This window comes from Dendropsophus ebraccatus, chromosome 12 (assembly GCF_027789765.1).
Source record: "Dendropsophus ebraccatus isolate aDenEbr1 chromosome 12, aDenEbr1.pat, whole genome shotgun sequence".
NCBI lineage: Eukaryota > Metazoa > Chordata > Amphibia > Anura > Hylidae > Dendropsophus > Dendropsophus ebraccatus.
In genome coordinates this window covers 52,595,708-52,611,790 of record NC_091465.1, presented here as the reverse complement: position 1 = coordinate 52,611,790, position 16,083 = coordinate 52,595,708, and the positions used below count along the sequence as shown (strand labels likewise).

Below are 16,083 nucleotides of genomic sequence, written 5' to 3'. Positions count from 1 at the left end.
AAAAGAGATCAAAAAGTCATATACATATAAAAACTTGGTATCAATAGAAACTACAGATCTTCCCGCAAAAAATAAGCCCAAAACTAGCTGTCGCGCAAAAGATAAGAACGCTATGGATCTTGCAATGTGGCGACAGTTTTTGTGGGTTTTTGCTAGGAAGATAGTTAAAAAAATCTATACAAATGTGGTATCGCCGTAATCGTAGTGACCCAGAGAATACATGTATTATGTTATTAGTGACCGGTGATATGAATTTTTACGGCGATGGGGTCTATACTGCTGCCATCAGCTCTTTATGGCGATGGTTCAGAATAGTGCAGCGGCACCTGTAATACCTGCAGCCTCCTCCTCTCAGCTACCGGAGGGGTTGAGACAGAGTGTGGGGTCAGTCCCGGACGGTCCCCGCACAGACGATTGCCATTATTACCAGTATAATGGCGGGCACCGGTAACGGGCACTGCATGCTTTCATCTCCTCTCACCGTGAATGCACAGTGAGAGGAGATGAATGCATGTGCCCCCCCCCCCCCCCGCCCGAATAACCTTAGTGTTCACAGTAATTAATTCCTTAGGGTGCAAACACACGCTGTATCCGCAGCGAGTTTCTCGTTGCGTATTCGCAGCGAGCTCCGTTAACCCCCCCGGCCGCCAGAGACTATACGTCACCTGATCCCGACTCGGGCTTCCTTCGCTGATTACCGGCACGTCCCGCTCGGCCAATCAGTGTGCTGCCCCGCCGCAGCGCACTGATTGACTGAGCGGGCCATGAAGACGTCGGGACCCCCGAAGCAAGCCGGGATCAGGTGACGTTAACGGGGCGGGCAGCAGATAAATTCACAGCAGGGATGTACATCTCGCGGTGGATACAGGAAGTGTGTTTGCAGCCTTAAAAAAAAAAGATCAAACTCTCATTCTCTCCACCACCAGAGGTGGCGGAGAGCATGGGGCAATGATTGAGGACTAGCCGATGTGTTCCTGGTACAAGTGATCAGCGGTATATACTATATACCACTGATCACTTGTTCCAAATGCTGCCGGCAATTTTTATCCCGTCACCATAAATCATTGGTGACTGGATAAAAAGTCAAGTGCACCGGATTACCTGTACCCATCCCGCATTACCTGTAACCACCCCCGATTACCTGTTACCACCCTGCATTACCTGTAACCACCCCAGGCTACCTGTAACCACCCTGCACTACCTGTAACCACCCCAGGCTACCTGTAACCCACCCCAGGCTACCTGTAACCATCCCAGATTATTCATAACCACTCCAGTTTACCTTTAAACGCTCAGATTACCCGTAACCACCCCAGATTGCCACAAGCTGCCAATAACCACTACAGATTGCCCCAGATTGCCTGTCACTCCTCCCTCAGATTTCCCATCACCACCACAGTTTGCCTGTGACCCCTCCCCCAGATTACCAGTCACCACCCCAGATAGCCAGTAAACACCCCCAGATTGTCCGTTACCAACCCAGCCAGTAAACACGCCCAGAATTGTCCATTACCAACCCAGATAGCCAGTAAACACCACCAGATTGCCCATAAACACCCCAGAATGCCACAGACTGCCCGTCACCACCCCAGATTGCCTGTCACCACCCCAGATCACAAGAAAACACTCCCAGGTTGCCCGTCACCCCCCCCCCCCCCCCAGATAACCTGTAATCTCATTTAAAAAATTTTTTTTTAGTAACTGTGCTATTCTAATAACCGATACTAGCTGCGGTTTTGCTGTAGCAAAATGACGCTCCTTTCCTTCTGAGCCCGGCTGTGTGCCCATACAGTGGTTTATGCCCACATATGGGGTACCGTTGTACTCAGGAGAACCTGCGTTAGAGATTTTGGTGTGCGTTTTCTCTCCCATTCCTTGTGAAGTTGAGAAATTTCTAACTAAACAAACATTGGAAAAATTCTAGTTTTTCATATTTACTGTAAAATTTTGAATACTTTCCTCAAATACCTGTGGGGTCAAAATGCCAACCGCACACCAAGATGAATTCTTTGAGGGGTGCACTTTCCAAAATGGGGTGACTTTTTTGGGGGGGGTGGGGTGGGGGGTGCACTTCACTGAGACTACAGGGACACTGCAAACGCACCTGGCGCTCAGCATTTTCAGTGCAGATTTTGCTGTAGAAATTTCTAATTGGCGCTCCCTTCCTTCTGAGGCCTGCTGTGTGCCCATACAGTGGTGTACGCCCACATATGGGGTACCATTGTACTCAGGAGAACCTGCGTTACAAATTTTGGGGTGCTTTTTCTCTCCTGTTGCTTGTGAAATTGAGATGCTTTAATCTGAACAAACATTATTTGAAAATTTCTATTTTCCCTTTGTCTGTAAAATTGAAAGCATACAGAGGTACAGCAGATGGACCTCTATGACAGCTCTAAAGGGCCATTCACTCATCAGCAATATAAGGTCAGTGCATGGACTGTCAGAACTCCCACCATCAATTATTATAATGCCGGAAGCTCCAAAACAGTTAAAATGTTTGTGCTACTGTTCTGACAGTACTTCTCTATTCTCTATTACTTCGGTGGTTATTGCTCTTAAGTTGAAGTAATACAATGAAAAAGACAAAACCAAGTTAACATAGTTTTTATTTATTTATTTTTTTGCTCAGATTTTCTTTTCATGTGCTTCACCCCCTTTCAGTGCGACAAAAGCATGCAATGCATTAGATAAGATTAGATGTACTGCACGCCCATGTAGAACCTGAGGGACAGGAGATTGCAGCTGTATCTGCTGTAACAAATACATTATATATATATATATATTTATATTTCTCTGGAAAAAAAACAAAACTCATGCATATTGCACATTTCAACACTATGTATATAAAATAATTTTCCTTATATACAAATACAAGTCATTTAGTTGATTTTTTTTGTTTTTTTGCAGTTTGCCTGTTTTGTTTAGTTAATGAACTGGCATGGCACAGTTTAAATCCAGAAGATACATCTAGGCAGTGACCACCTTTGTGGGTCATACCTTGGCATAGAGAAGGCAGAGTTGGCAGTAATACTCAGAAGACTTGTGGAATAGAATAGCAGATGGGGAATGTGCAGTGGAAGATTCCAGGGAATAACTGCATAACCTGAGCCTTTAAGTGGGAATATTGATGTAGAATACATAAACAGATCTAGAATGAGCATGCAGTAAAACCATTTACTACATTAATTTTTTTTATCGCTTAATCCACACTTAGTATCTACTAAACCTGTTTTTATCTTGGTTTATTAACTTGGCCCTTGTTTCTGCATACCTTGGGCATATCTATATTAAAGCGACTGACTTCTACCAATTTACATTTGCCATGCCCAATAAAGTCATTATACATTGCTTCTAACTCTGTTTAGGAGGTGAAAAAATAGTTCTCTACAAGTAGTAGATCTACAGACACAACTGAGTCAATCCTGAAAGTTCTCTAGAACAGCGCCAGCAAGGTAGTCATTAATGGACAACACAAATCAGAATAGTTTTGGCATAAGAGGCCATAGAGGTAGCCAAAACACAGTGCTTCACTTCACAAAGACTTTAAGACAACAGAGAATCACTAAGGATTAAAGGTGTTAAAGGGGCTGTTCGTGCTGTGTTTTTATTTTTCTAATGCTGGATAACGCTTATGACTTCATTTAAAATCACACTGCTTAATACATAAAGTGCCTTCCATGCCAATGTTTCACTGTTTTTTCTTTATCTAACCGTTCACATGCATCGTATCAGTTGAATATGTGGCCATATTTCCTCCTTTCAGGTTTTTGACAATTGTAACCCAATAGTGTTCATACTGTGGCTCTCCAGCTGTTACATATCCACAACTTTCAGCATGTCCTCACAGTTGAAAGCTGCTCTAGCGTTAAACTGTCCGTAACACAAGCTTTAGGCAGAAGTTGTTTGTCCATCCTACTCACATACAAACTCAGTTTAGCTGAATGTGCATATTATCCCTACAGAGGAGTGGGCAACTACTGAATACTTTAGGGGTTGCTTACTCCCAAAAGACAAAAGACAAGAAGGGTCTGTTCACAATGGCTTCGGAGTTCATAGGATTTTATGACCTGATCTAAATCCTCTGCACTCTTAGGCTATGTTCCCACTGCGTAAGACACCGGCCGTTCTGTGACACCGGCCGGTGTCAAAGAAGCTCATCCTGGCCGGTATCTTCACTTCTGATGAACTGGGATGCAGGCGCACCCACATCCCTATTCACCGCTGCACACCATTGTGTGAACTGACATTCCAGTTTTTTGCGGCGCCGCTAGCGATCCTGGCCGGAGTGTATGCTATGTGTATACACTCCAGCCGGATTCCCTCAGCTGCAGCACAAAGTTCAGAAGTAATCATGGCCGTTGTTGAAAATCGGCAACAACGGCCGTGATTACTCCTAAACTTACGTTGTGTGAACATAGCCTTATATTGGGTTGTTTTTTTTCTCCAGATAGTACAGCATTCTGGATTATTCTTATACTCTTAAACCAATAGAAACCTGATAGGGAAAAAAAACATGCATGTGTGAAATAGTATGGAAAACATCAGACAATCCTGTGTGCCAAAGACACATGACGGAGTATTGCCAGTGCCCAATCTGTGTACTCAACCTGTGGCTCTATGTGCCAAGGTAAGTAATATTCATGTAAAGCTAGAGTTATGCAATTTTCTAATAAATGGTTTTGCTTGCTGTCAGTGAGTAACTTAATTCTTTACATCTACAATAATGTCTGCAAGCCAAGAAATCCTCTATGACTTAAACTTCTCTCTCCTGTTCAGTATTCTGAAAATACATTCAAATACTTGAGTATAGGTTGTTCAGCTCACAGAGCATTGTCTAAACTGAAGCCAGATGCACCCACCTCTGAATCAGGCAGCATTAGTTTTCATTGTTTAGATTACAGATGTAAATAAGTTTGCATTTACTGACAGCAAGAACTTGAAAATAAATGGCCATATGTAACATAGTAAATCAGAAATTGCAGAATGTACACAGGAATTATGCTTTATTCACATAAAACCAGAAGACATCTAACTATATGAATGCATGAGAGTCCAGACAGTGCCAAAAATTAAAATATACTGCTACTCCATATGAGGTTTTATTATCTGGCTACCTGTCTTAGTAAATCAGGACATCATGAACGGTCAATGGTAGCATTGTACTCTCCAATCCGAAGACTGGATTCCTGGCCAAAGCTAGAGGTAAGGTGACAGATTGTGACTCCCGTTTAATAAGGTCTGTAGGGTATAGATGGATACATAGTAATAGAACTTGGTGCATTTTCTGACATGTTTGGTATAAAGTGATATAAAACCATATTACAGTAATTACCATAAACCAAGATCTGCTCAACAGATCTGAACAGACACAACGTAAGTACTGTAAACTCTACCTATATCACATAAATGTAATACTGATCCATCTAAAAACTCTCATAGGTGATAAAGACAAAAACATTCTCCATATGTGCTAAAAGAGCATCAGCTCATCTAAAGAGCAGACAGATGCGTTGGTGTAGTACTTAAAGTATATAAACAGATCAGAAAACTGATCAGGTGTAAGCAAGATATAAGTGCTCAGGCAGACAGGAAGGTGAACACCTATGATTGATCTAGCTAGCCGCTTGCCTCCTGAGGAAACGGAATCCCATTTTCTTTAGCTTTATACAGACTTCGCAGACAGTACCCTGCCCCTTCTATCATTCTAATTCACTTGGTTCACCAGGAACTAATGATCCTCACACATGGTCACTCCTCCTTGATAGAGATTTAAAATAATAGCTGCAAGAACTTTAAGGGGGCAGTAAAGCTGCTTTGGACTGGTGGTGCCAGAATCACAGTAATTGGCACAGTAAGCCTTATAAGCATCGCTGCCTAAATTAAGAGTACCTGTCAATTTTAGTATATACATTATAACACCCATATAAAGTTTTGGAGCATCTTTCCTTGGAACTCTGCATTGTATCATACCTCTGTTATTCCTCCTGGAAATGTATACTATTATGACGAATAGGTGTTAGGCAATCCACTGGTCAATGGGACTTCTACCAACTCTGTCACCGTTCAATCGGAGCTGACAGCGTCAGACTTTAGGGACACACCTTACTGACATGAGAAATTCCAGAAGGAATAACAGAGCTATGGCAAACTGCAGAATTTTAAAGAAATGATGCACCAGCTCTGTTATTTCATGGAGAATACGAGTATTTACTAAAACAGACAATGCGGTGAAACAGTCCTCTCTACAGCCTTGACTGAAGACCAGAAGCTCAGAAAAACACAGGATGCAATAAGCGATAGGTGTTTGACATGGGATGAAGTCCTAACATACAATTTAGACAATGCAGCATAAAGGCATAAACAGTGTAACTGTTAAAAAGCTCTAAAACTTGTATTGCATACAAGTACATTCAAGAATACATCAATACACGCAAGTGTTCACAGTTGGAGAGGGTGCGTTACCTAAATCTTACAACCACCATTTTTATTTTTATTTAGGGCTACCTATTGTGGGGGTGCAGACAATAAGGTAACTGTGCATAATATAAATAACTGTATAGCATCAAAGCAGTTTGAACACTGCCCTTGGTTATTGCTGTATGGACAGATTTGCTTTTTTCTATAGACATGTTAGGAGTGCTGGAGTGGGTATAGAAGGGTTTATCACAGTTGTAGTACAACAGATAGAGGTCCAGTGGTTGCCCCATGGGTTAAACAGTTGTTTGGTTATGACAAAGAATGAAGCCATTTGTTAAGCCAAGAGAGCAAACTTGTCCGTAGGCATCACCTGATGCCAGTGCCATCACTTAGACATGTGAATATACATACTAGTATATATTTATAGATTATACATTAAAAAAAATGGATAAAACTATTTTAGAAACTTAGAGGATCTTCGATTTCCTTGAAGTTCGCAGATGGGGAGCTGGCTCTGAAAGTCTGGCTCCAGTGTGTGCAGAACTATGTCATACAAGACACCTTTCCTGTTCCCAATGCAGCTTTCCCTGCAGCAACGGCCAAATCTGGGAAGACGTTGATTCCTGCCAGGCTGGCTCATAGGACTGGTTGTGGCCCAGACAGGCTGAAGGTTGTGTGTCAGGTTGTGCAGTGTCTGAATGATGATACCCTGCGCTTTCAATTGCTGCCTCACTTGGACAGTTTGCTGATCACTCGTATTAGAGCTGCGTTCTCGTCCTTCAATCTTTGATTGTCTGCTTTCAAATCAGAGAGGACCTTTAAAAGTTAATTAAAAAAAAAAAAAAAAAAAAAAAGATTAGACATTAAGTCAAACCTTAAAATGCAGACCTTCTATAGTTTTTTTTTTGTTTTTGTTTTTTTACAGGACCAACATAACGGTAAGTTCATGTTGCCAAAACAGGCAACAGTCTACTAGTTAGTCATCAGCAAGCTACTGCTTTCCAGTGAAAGGTATAAAATTCAGGTAGTAGTGCAAGTTTGCTGCATTGGTGGATAGGCATCTCAACACCCCATCAACACAAACTTTTAAAACATCAAGAGGTAAATGAAATAACAATGACCCTTTATGAATGGTGTTAAAAAAAATGGTGTTATTACCTTTAACTCTTCTTCAAGTTCAGCAGCTTTCCGTTCTAATGCTCTTCTTTCCTGTAACAGATGGTTACACATTTTAAACATTCAGTTTAAAATCTACTTGGAAGTAATTCCGTAAATGTTTTCCTTTACTACTTTTGCACATATTTTGATCCAGTTATCTACATTGCTATATGGTGACAAATGTATTGCAAAAGCCTTAATTTCTGCATATATTTATGTACAATTATTGTAAAAATGTTATCTCAAGGTTGTATTAGATGGCCCAATCTGGGGGGAAACTGAGCACCGATCTGCTAGTTTGGTGCTCGCTTACAAAGTCTATTAGACAGCTCAATAATAGTGAGCTTTGTGAGCGCATCCTGTCAAACACAGTGCCATATTTTACTGAATGCACTTGGAACACGTACAGTTAAAGCGACTCTGTACCCACAATATGACACCTCCCCCCCAAACCACTTGTACCTTCAGATGCAGATTCAGATGCTGCTTTTAATCCAAGATCTGTCCTGGGGTCCGTTTGGCAGGTGATGCAGTTATTGTGCAAAAAATTTACTTAGGACATGTCCTATAATTGTCCAGAAATCCGGCACAGACGCCCCTTTAAAACCTTGTGGAGACATTTGGAATTTTTCCCAGAAGCAGAATTCCAGATGCACTGCTTTACAGCTCCGGCAAGTGCAACTAGGTGTCTACTCTGGCCCTTTAAAGCGACTCTGTACCCACAATCTGACACCCCCCCCCCCCCCCAAACCACTTGTACCTTCGGATAGCTGCTTTTAATCCAAGACCAGTCCTGGGGTCCATTCGGCAGGGGATGCAGTTATTCTCCTAAAAACAACTTTTAATCCTGCAGCGCTGTGTCTAACAGCCGGGGCTTACATTTGTATATGCATTAGGGTGGCACAACCTCTCTGTCCCTCCTCTCCACCCTCCTCATCATTAGGAATGCTCCAGGCAGATTGCTTCCTTTTCCCCACCTGTGTGCATAATGAACATGGGCTGGATCGTTAAGACACCTGTGCAAAGCTTAATCAGCAGTAAATGTTCCTGGATCATTCCTAATGATGAGGAGGGTGGGGAGGAAGGACAGAGAGGTGGTACCAGCCTAATGCATATACAAATGTAAGCCCCGGCTGTTAGACACAGCGCTGCAGGATTAAAAGTTGTTTTTAGGAGAATAACTGCATCCCCTGCCGAACGGACCCCAGGACTGGTCTTGGATCAAAAGCAGTTATCCGAAGTTATCTGAAGTGTTTTGGGGGGGGGGGGGGGGTCAGATTGTGGGTACAGAGTCGCTTTAACCTCTTAAGGACATAGGACGTATGCGTACGTCATATGTCCTCACTTGCACTTCAAAGTGCCGCGATCCCGGGTGCCGCGAGTAGCCCGGGACCGCTGCTATTAGCGGGCACGGTCTGATCACCGTGCCCGCTAATTAGCTAATCGGAGGCAGCTGTCAAAGTTGACAGCTGCCTCCAATTACTGGAGGCAACGTTTCCCTGGAGTCTAGTGGGGGAGATCGCTCCTCCGGGACCTTGTCCCGGAGGAGCGATCTCGGTTACTGATGCCGGCCGGGGACGCGTCCAAGATGGCGCCGTCCTCGGCTCGGCACTCGTTCGTTTTCGCTGCAGCAGCCGAAAGCAAACGAGTGCCGATCTCATGGATCTCTGCAGCATATCTATGCTGCAGAGATCTCAATGAGAGATCCAAGTGTATATACTAGAAGTCCCCCAGGGGGGCTTCTAGTATATGTGTAAAAAAAAAAAAAAAAAAAGTGTTGTTAATAGTAAAAATCCCCCTCCCCTAATAAAAGTCTGAATCACCCCCCTTTTCCCAGGTTTTAAATAAAAGTAAACAAATAAATAAATAAACATGTTTGGTATCGCCGCGTGCGTAATCGCCCGAACTATTAATCACATTCCTGATCTCGTACGGTAAACGGCGTCAGCACAAAAAAATCCCAAAGTGCAAAATTGCGCATTTTTGGTCGCATCAAATCCAGAAAAAATGTAATATAAAGCGATCAAAAAGTCGTATATGCGCAATCAAGGTACCGATAGAAAGATCACATCATGGCGCAAAAAATGACACCTCGCACAGCCCCATAGACCAAAGGATAAAAGCGCTATAAGCCTGGGAATGGAGCGATTTTAAGGAACGTATATTGGTTAACAACGGTTTGAATTTTTTACAGGCCATCAGATACAATATAAGTTATACATGTTATATATCGTTTTAATCGTAACGACTTGAGGAACATGCATAACAAGTCAGTTTTACCCCAGGGCGAATGGCGTAAAAACACATTTCCCCCAAATAAAAGAAATGCGTTTTTTTTTTCAATTTCACCACACTTTGAATTTTTTTCTGGTTTCGCAGTGTACTTTATGCAAAAATTCAGCCTGTAATTGCAAAGTACAATTAGTGATGCAAAAAATAAGGGCTCATGTGGGTTTCTAGGTGGAAAAATGCAAGTGCTATGACCTTTTAAACACAAGGAGGAAAAACCGAAAACGTAAAAACGAAAATGGGCCATGTCCTTAAAGGGTTAAAGGGCCAGAGTAGACACCTAGTTGCAACTGCCGGACCTGTAAAGCAGTGTATCTGGAATTCTGCTTCTGGGAAAAATTCCAAATGTCTCCACAAGGTTTTAAAGGGACCTCTGTGCCGGATTTCTGGACAATTATAGGACATGTCCTATCATTTCTGGGCCTATTTTAAGGCACAGACACCTTTCAGGAAAGATTCTGAAGGGTATCCATGAGAAAACGATGCACATTTCCTGATATGAAATCCGTATATATTTTCCTGACGTGAAGGGGGCCTTGGAGAGGTCATTAATAGTTAAATAGACGTAAAGTTCTGGCATGCACAATGGCAAGCAGTTTCTTAAAGGTTTTGAATCTTTTGGAACACTCCACGATCATTTAAACACAACCTTGTGATAAATGAATGATAAAAATTAACAAATACATACAAATCGCTCAAGCTCCAGCAATGCGGGCCTCTCTGCGTGACGTTCCTGTCGCTGGAAAGACAAAAATAGTTTTAGTTAGATCTTTACTGTTAAACTCTGCTATCCCCTACTGCTCCCCATGTCACCCAGCTTTCCCAGATTCATGAATTACACATATACTCTATAATCCATTGAGATACCCATCACTCCCAGAGTCAGAAAAATTGCATACTTCCCAGAATATTTTTTTTAAAGCAATCCTTTAGTTTTGCCTGACTAAAAGATCATCAAGCAGTCGCAAGTAGAAGACAAGGACCAGCCTAGTTGTATGCCAGAAGAAGCTGTAGCTATAATTCATTGGCAATTATTTGCATGAATTCTACTTCAGTACCATTCATCCTAACACGTACAAGTCATGTTGCTTTTCTGGGCTAAAATTCTCTCTGAGCAGATTTCGTGGTGTCTCTGAAATTCTTTGCAATTAGATCCTTAACCATATGACGTCATTCCCAGGGCACCACCATTAAACAAGTAAGTGTTGTAAACATACCTGCGTGACCCTCTCCAGCTCCAGCTTTATCTGGGTGAGCTTCAGCTCTGCCTCTTGAAGTTGTTCTCTCAGTGATTCATTTTCAGAAATTAAATCTTCATATAACTGTGGAATCAACAGAAGAAATTCCCACTACTGCATCAGGTATTTAATAAGATGGCTACAGCAAATTATATTTTAAGGACTGCTGCCTGTTAAGCAAGTGCTGTCCAAACTAATGGACCATTGCTTTGGCCAATGGCCAAGATGCCATTGGCTGTAGGGCCCTGACACGATCACTGCCCACCATCTTATGGCACCACTAGCCATGTGAAGACCTTTCTTCCAGCAGATTGCTGATGAAGTCTTCAGATTTGTGAGAAAGCATTCTCCTAGAACACAGACCACGCTTTAGCCTATTCTCCAAGCAGTGTATTCTAGCAATGGCATTACTGTTCACCCCCCTCCAAAAGCCATAACTTTTCAATTATTCAACAAAGCTCTATAACGGCTACACACCTTTTTGTAATCCTTGTCAGATTCATCCTTGTGCCTTGGAAAGGAGTATGTCCCAGCTCTGTACGGCAAAATACTGTTTACGCTTTCTGTTATCCTGCAATCATAAAATCAATAAGGCGATGTGCACATCATGTTTAAAGGGGTTATCCAGGAAGCAGAAATCCCTCTGGTCCCCATTGTTCATATCATGGGAATCTACAACTCAGAAGTGTTTAGAGATGTGGAGGGCAGAAGGTGTATATCCCGATCACTACATGCAGGAGAAGCCATGCTTGCAAGTGATGTCCAAAAGCAGTATGATGTCACTGAAGTTGAATATACCCGCCATCTCGAACCTCTAAGTTTTTTAGCTGGCGATACACATTCAACAGAAGGTGCAACATATGCAACTGTATCGGCATATACACTGCCCTCTACAAAAAGGAAGCCCATGGAAAGATGCTCAGCTCAACTCTCTGCAAGTGGACATGTCATCGCTGGAGTTTGACAAACTTATATTGATGCCTGCAACTGACAGGTGTCAAGATGCCAATGTATCACACATAGTCTAATACACTAATACAAATATCTCTCTCTATAATATAAATCTCTATATATATATACACATTTTTTTTTTTTTTTTTTTTTATAAATCCCAAGATGTGCTAGGTCTTCTTTTTCCACAAAGAAGAATTTGATTACACTTTCAGTAAAACAGGGGGCTTGCAAAGGGCTTGAGCCCTGCGGGTGAAAGCAGGGCAGGGGGTTTGGGGTTGTTAGGTGGAAGCGGGATGGGTGGTCTTACTTTGGGGGGTTCATTAAGGGCACTGTGGCTGCAGAGATAATCATTAACACATTATAATTACATTATATGGACTGATCTCCACTTCTTCTACATAATGGGCATGTATAAATAGTTGCTTCAAGTAAATCAGTGACTGGAAGCAGCTCCCCATCAGGGGCTGGCATTCAATAACTAAAGACAATACATATTGTTAGTGACCCACTATGAAATAAACCTGGGGCAAGTGACTATAGACATTGCTAAACATCTGCCTGGTCTTACTTTATATATATTCCATTTATTTGTCAGTATACTGAAAATCATTGTTAGATGGAGGCTTATTTGGTATGTATGTCTTGATGTCAGACATATGAATTGGGCTTACTCAATGTATTGTAATGACAATATCACATTCAGAATCCACACATTCCAAATATTACAATGTTTCAGTGAAGTGTAATGTAGTCTACTTAGGAGAAGTTACCCTGATGGAGCATCCCCTTTACAGTTTAACTGAAAGAACTAGGAAGTGACATAAGTACCTGTGCCCGGAGGTGTCATTGTGGTTTACAGTTTCTGTGTCCTCATTCTCAGTAACCTGTAAAAACGAAACTAATTTAATTACGAGTTTCTGGATAAACAGTCAGCAATGGTAATGAAAGGGCACACAGGTAAATACTGATAAAAACCACCATGTCCTCCCTTGGCATTCTGAATAGGTGACTCAAAAGCTCTGCAGCTTTGAAGACATAAGTAACAAATGCAGGTAAGACTCCTTACATCTACCCTGTAGACTCAGTATGGAGCATCTAACACAGATTCCATCATATTTCATAGAAAGAGTGGCAGAGCATGCGTCTGGTCAAAATGATAGACATCTAAATCTTATAGACCGGAATGTAGGGTTTGTAGGTCACTAGTTTATCAAATCAAATATTTTCTAATCAAATATCCACAAATGGTGTTGACAGTTGTGGTTTTTTTTTGTACACTTGCCCCATACTTTATGCTCTTTTCAATCAACCTATGGAATTCCAGTAGGGACCCTCCCTGGACTTCCATATTTTAGGAATAAGCCTTCTGGCCCTAAATGATTATTTGTTAAACAGTATTCTTCTTTTATTAGATATCTCCATCAAGCTCATAGAACCCAATATTCATACTGAAGGTCCTCCACAATTTCCCAAATGTAATCTCTCTTATATTAGCTAAGATTTCCAACAGTCATGGATGTTCAAACAGCTGAGGTAAATATGGAAGAATACATAACACTTTAGATGTATAGTATGAATGTTAATTGAAGGGGATCTCCAATTAAAACGTACTTAACCCTTATCCACAGGATAGGGGACAAGTAAGAGATTGCGGAGGTCAGATCTCTGTAACCGAAGGTCTCCAGATTTTCCACGGACTCCTCTGTTTTGAATACAACTGCGGGAAGGCACGTGACCTGAGGCTCTATTCATTCCATATGGAGCTGCCAGAAAGAGCCAAGTGCTGTACTCGACTCTGACAGCTCCACAGAGAATAAATAGAGCCGTGGGTCACAAGGGTCTTAATGTGTCATGAAGTTCCTAATTCTGTATCAGCATAAGGACGCAGCTGATGCCAGAAAATCATGTTATCGTATTTCCCACACCTGTGTACGTGCCCTATTTTAACCCCTAGGCGACCTAGGACATACCGGTACGTCCTGGAAGTCTGTCCCCAGACAACCCTGGACGTACCGGTACGTCCTGAGCTATGAAGCGCGCTCCGGAGCGGAGCGCGCTTCATAGCAGATGGGGTCGGCTGCAATCAGCAGCCGGGACCTCACCGGTAATGACACGCTGCAGTGATCGCGCTGCCGTGTGTCATTACCCCCTTAAACGGAGTGTGACTGCGGGGGTCCCGATCGTTGAAACAGACCGCCGGAGGTCTCTTACCTTCCTCCGTGCGGTCTGATCGGCGATCTGCTGCACTGAGCCTGCACAGGCAGGCTCAATGAGCAGAGCGCCAATAACACTGATCAATGCTATGCCTATGGCATAGCAATCATCAGTGTCTAAAATAAAAGTAGTGTATGTAGAAGTCCCCCAAAGGGACTTAAAATGTATAAAAAAAAAAAAAAAGTTAAAAACACTAACACACTACCCCAAAACCCCTCCCCCAATAAAAGTTTTAATCACCCCCCATTTCCCATTATATAAATAAAACATATAAAAATAAATAAATAAATAAACATATAATATACCGTAGCGTGCGTAATTGTCCGATCTATTAAACTATAACAAGCGTCATTGCGAACTGTGTGCACGAAAAGAGGGAAAAAAGTGCGCGGATTACAGATTTAATGTTACATTATATATATAAAAAAAAAAAAAAAAAAAAAGTGATCAAAACGTCCGATCTTCACAAATATGGTATTATTAAAAACTAGAGATCATGGCGGAAAAAATGACACCCCATACAGCCCCATAGGTAAAAAACGAAAACCATTAAAAGCGTCACAATAGGCCCATTTTATTAATATTTAATTGCCAAAAAAAAGGATTTCATAAAAAAAAAAAATATATAACAGAGAATCTGTGTAAACCTGCATATGGTTGTGTTCGGACTGACCTATAGAGTAATAGTATCATGTCCCTTTACCATATAGTGCATTACGTAGACACAGGAACCCCCCAAACGTTACCATATTGCATTCTTTTTTTACGATTTCACCTATTTATATCTTCATAAATAATATATTTGGGATTCCCTCATACATTTTATGGTAAAATGAAGATGCCATTACACAGTACAACTATTCCTGTAACAAACAAGCACTTACATGGCTTGTAGATAGAAAACTGAAAGTTCTAGAGCTCTTAGAAGTGGAGGAGGGAAAAACGAAAGCGCAAAGATCAAAATTTGCGCGGTCCCCTGGGTCATTTTGGGCCTGGTCCTCAAAGGGTTAAAGGAAAAGTCCAGTGAAAATTTTTACTAAAGTATTGTATTGCCATCCAAAAGTTATACAAATCCCCAATAAACACTTATTACTGGAAACACTTATAAAGTGCTTTTTTCCCTGCACTTACTACTGCATCAAGGCTTCACTTCCTGGATAAAATGGTGATGTCACGACCAGACTCCAAGAGCTGTAGCTGTGGCTGCTGGAGAGGATGATGGCAGAGGGATGCTCAGTGTCCCTCTGCCATCATCCTCTCCAGGAGCCACAGCCCGCACAGCTCTGGGAGTCAGGTCGTGACATCACCATTTTATCCAGGAAGTAAAGCCTTGATGCAGTGGTAAGTGCAGGGAAAAAAGCACTTTATAAGCGTTTACCCCAATAATTCTGTATTGGTGATTTCTAACACTTTTGGGGGACAATACAATACTTTAATAAAAAATTTTGCCGTACTTCTTTAATTATCAAACACAAAGCTCGGCCAGTCTCTACAGCAACCAGATATTCCAGCATCAGCTGTGATGGCATGCTGATCAGTTAGGAGCTCCTTCTTGCTCTATGCAGGGCTGTGGAGTCGGCAAGCCGCAGCTTCGACTCCAACTCCTGAATTTTATCAGAACTGACTCAGACTCCTGCTCCTTCATAAATGGCCAGTCATATACCAGGGGAGTTATATATCACACTGGCTGAGCAGCTTCTCCCTAATGTCCTACATGATCCTGGGGCGACTTCTGAGGGAATAAAGGAATACTGTATATAAAGCAGATTCTCCTGTGCGTGCAGTGTATGCAGCCAGTCTCCAGCCTCCATGT

At 42.0% G+C, this 16,083-nt stretch overlaps 1 protein-coding gene across 4 annotated transcripts in view; it reads right to left on the bottom strand.

Moving 5' to 3' along the window:
- Positions 1-5,619: 5,619 nt before the first annotated feature.
- The window catches only part of PPP1R12C (protein phosphatase 1 regulatory subunit 12C), a 91,283-nt gene continuing 80,819 nt past the window's right edge, over positions 5,620-16,083 (bottom strand). For all 4 annotated transcript variants that reach the window (XM_069948510.1, XM_069948511.1, XM_069948512.1 and 1 more), the window contains 6 exons: positions 12,885-12,940; positions 11,580-11,673; positions 11,082-11,186; positions 10,553-10,603; positions 7,576-7,626; positions 5,620-7,233 (listed from right to left, as the gene is read on the bottom strand). In XM_069948510.1, coding sequence (XP_069804611.1) covers positions 7,147-7,233; positions 7,576-7,626; positions 10,553-10,603; positions 11,082-11,186; positions 11,580-11,673; positions 12,885-12,940 — 444 coding nt within the window. In that variant the 3' untranslated portion in view covers positions 5,620-7,146. The remainder of the gene's footprint in view (positions 7,234-7,575; positions 7,627-10,552; positions 10,604-11,081; positions 11,187-11,579; positions 11,674-12,884; positions 12,941-16,083) is intronic.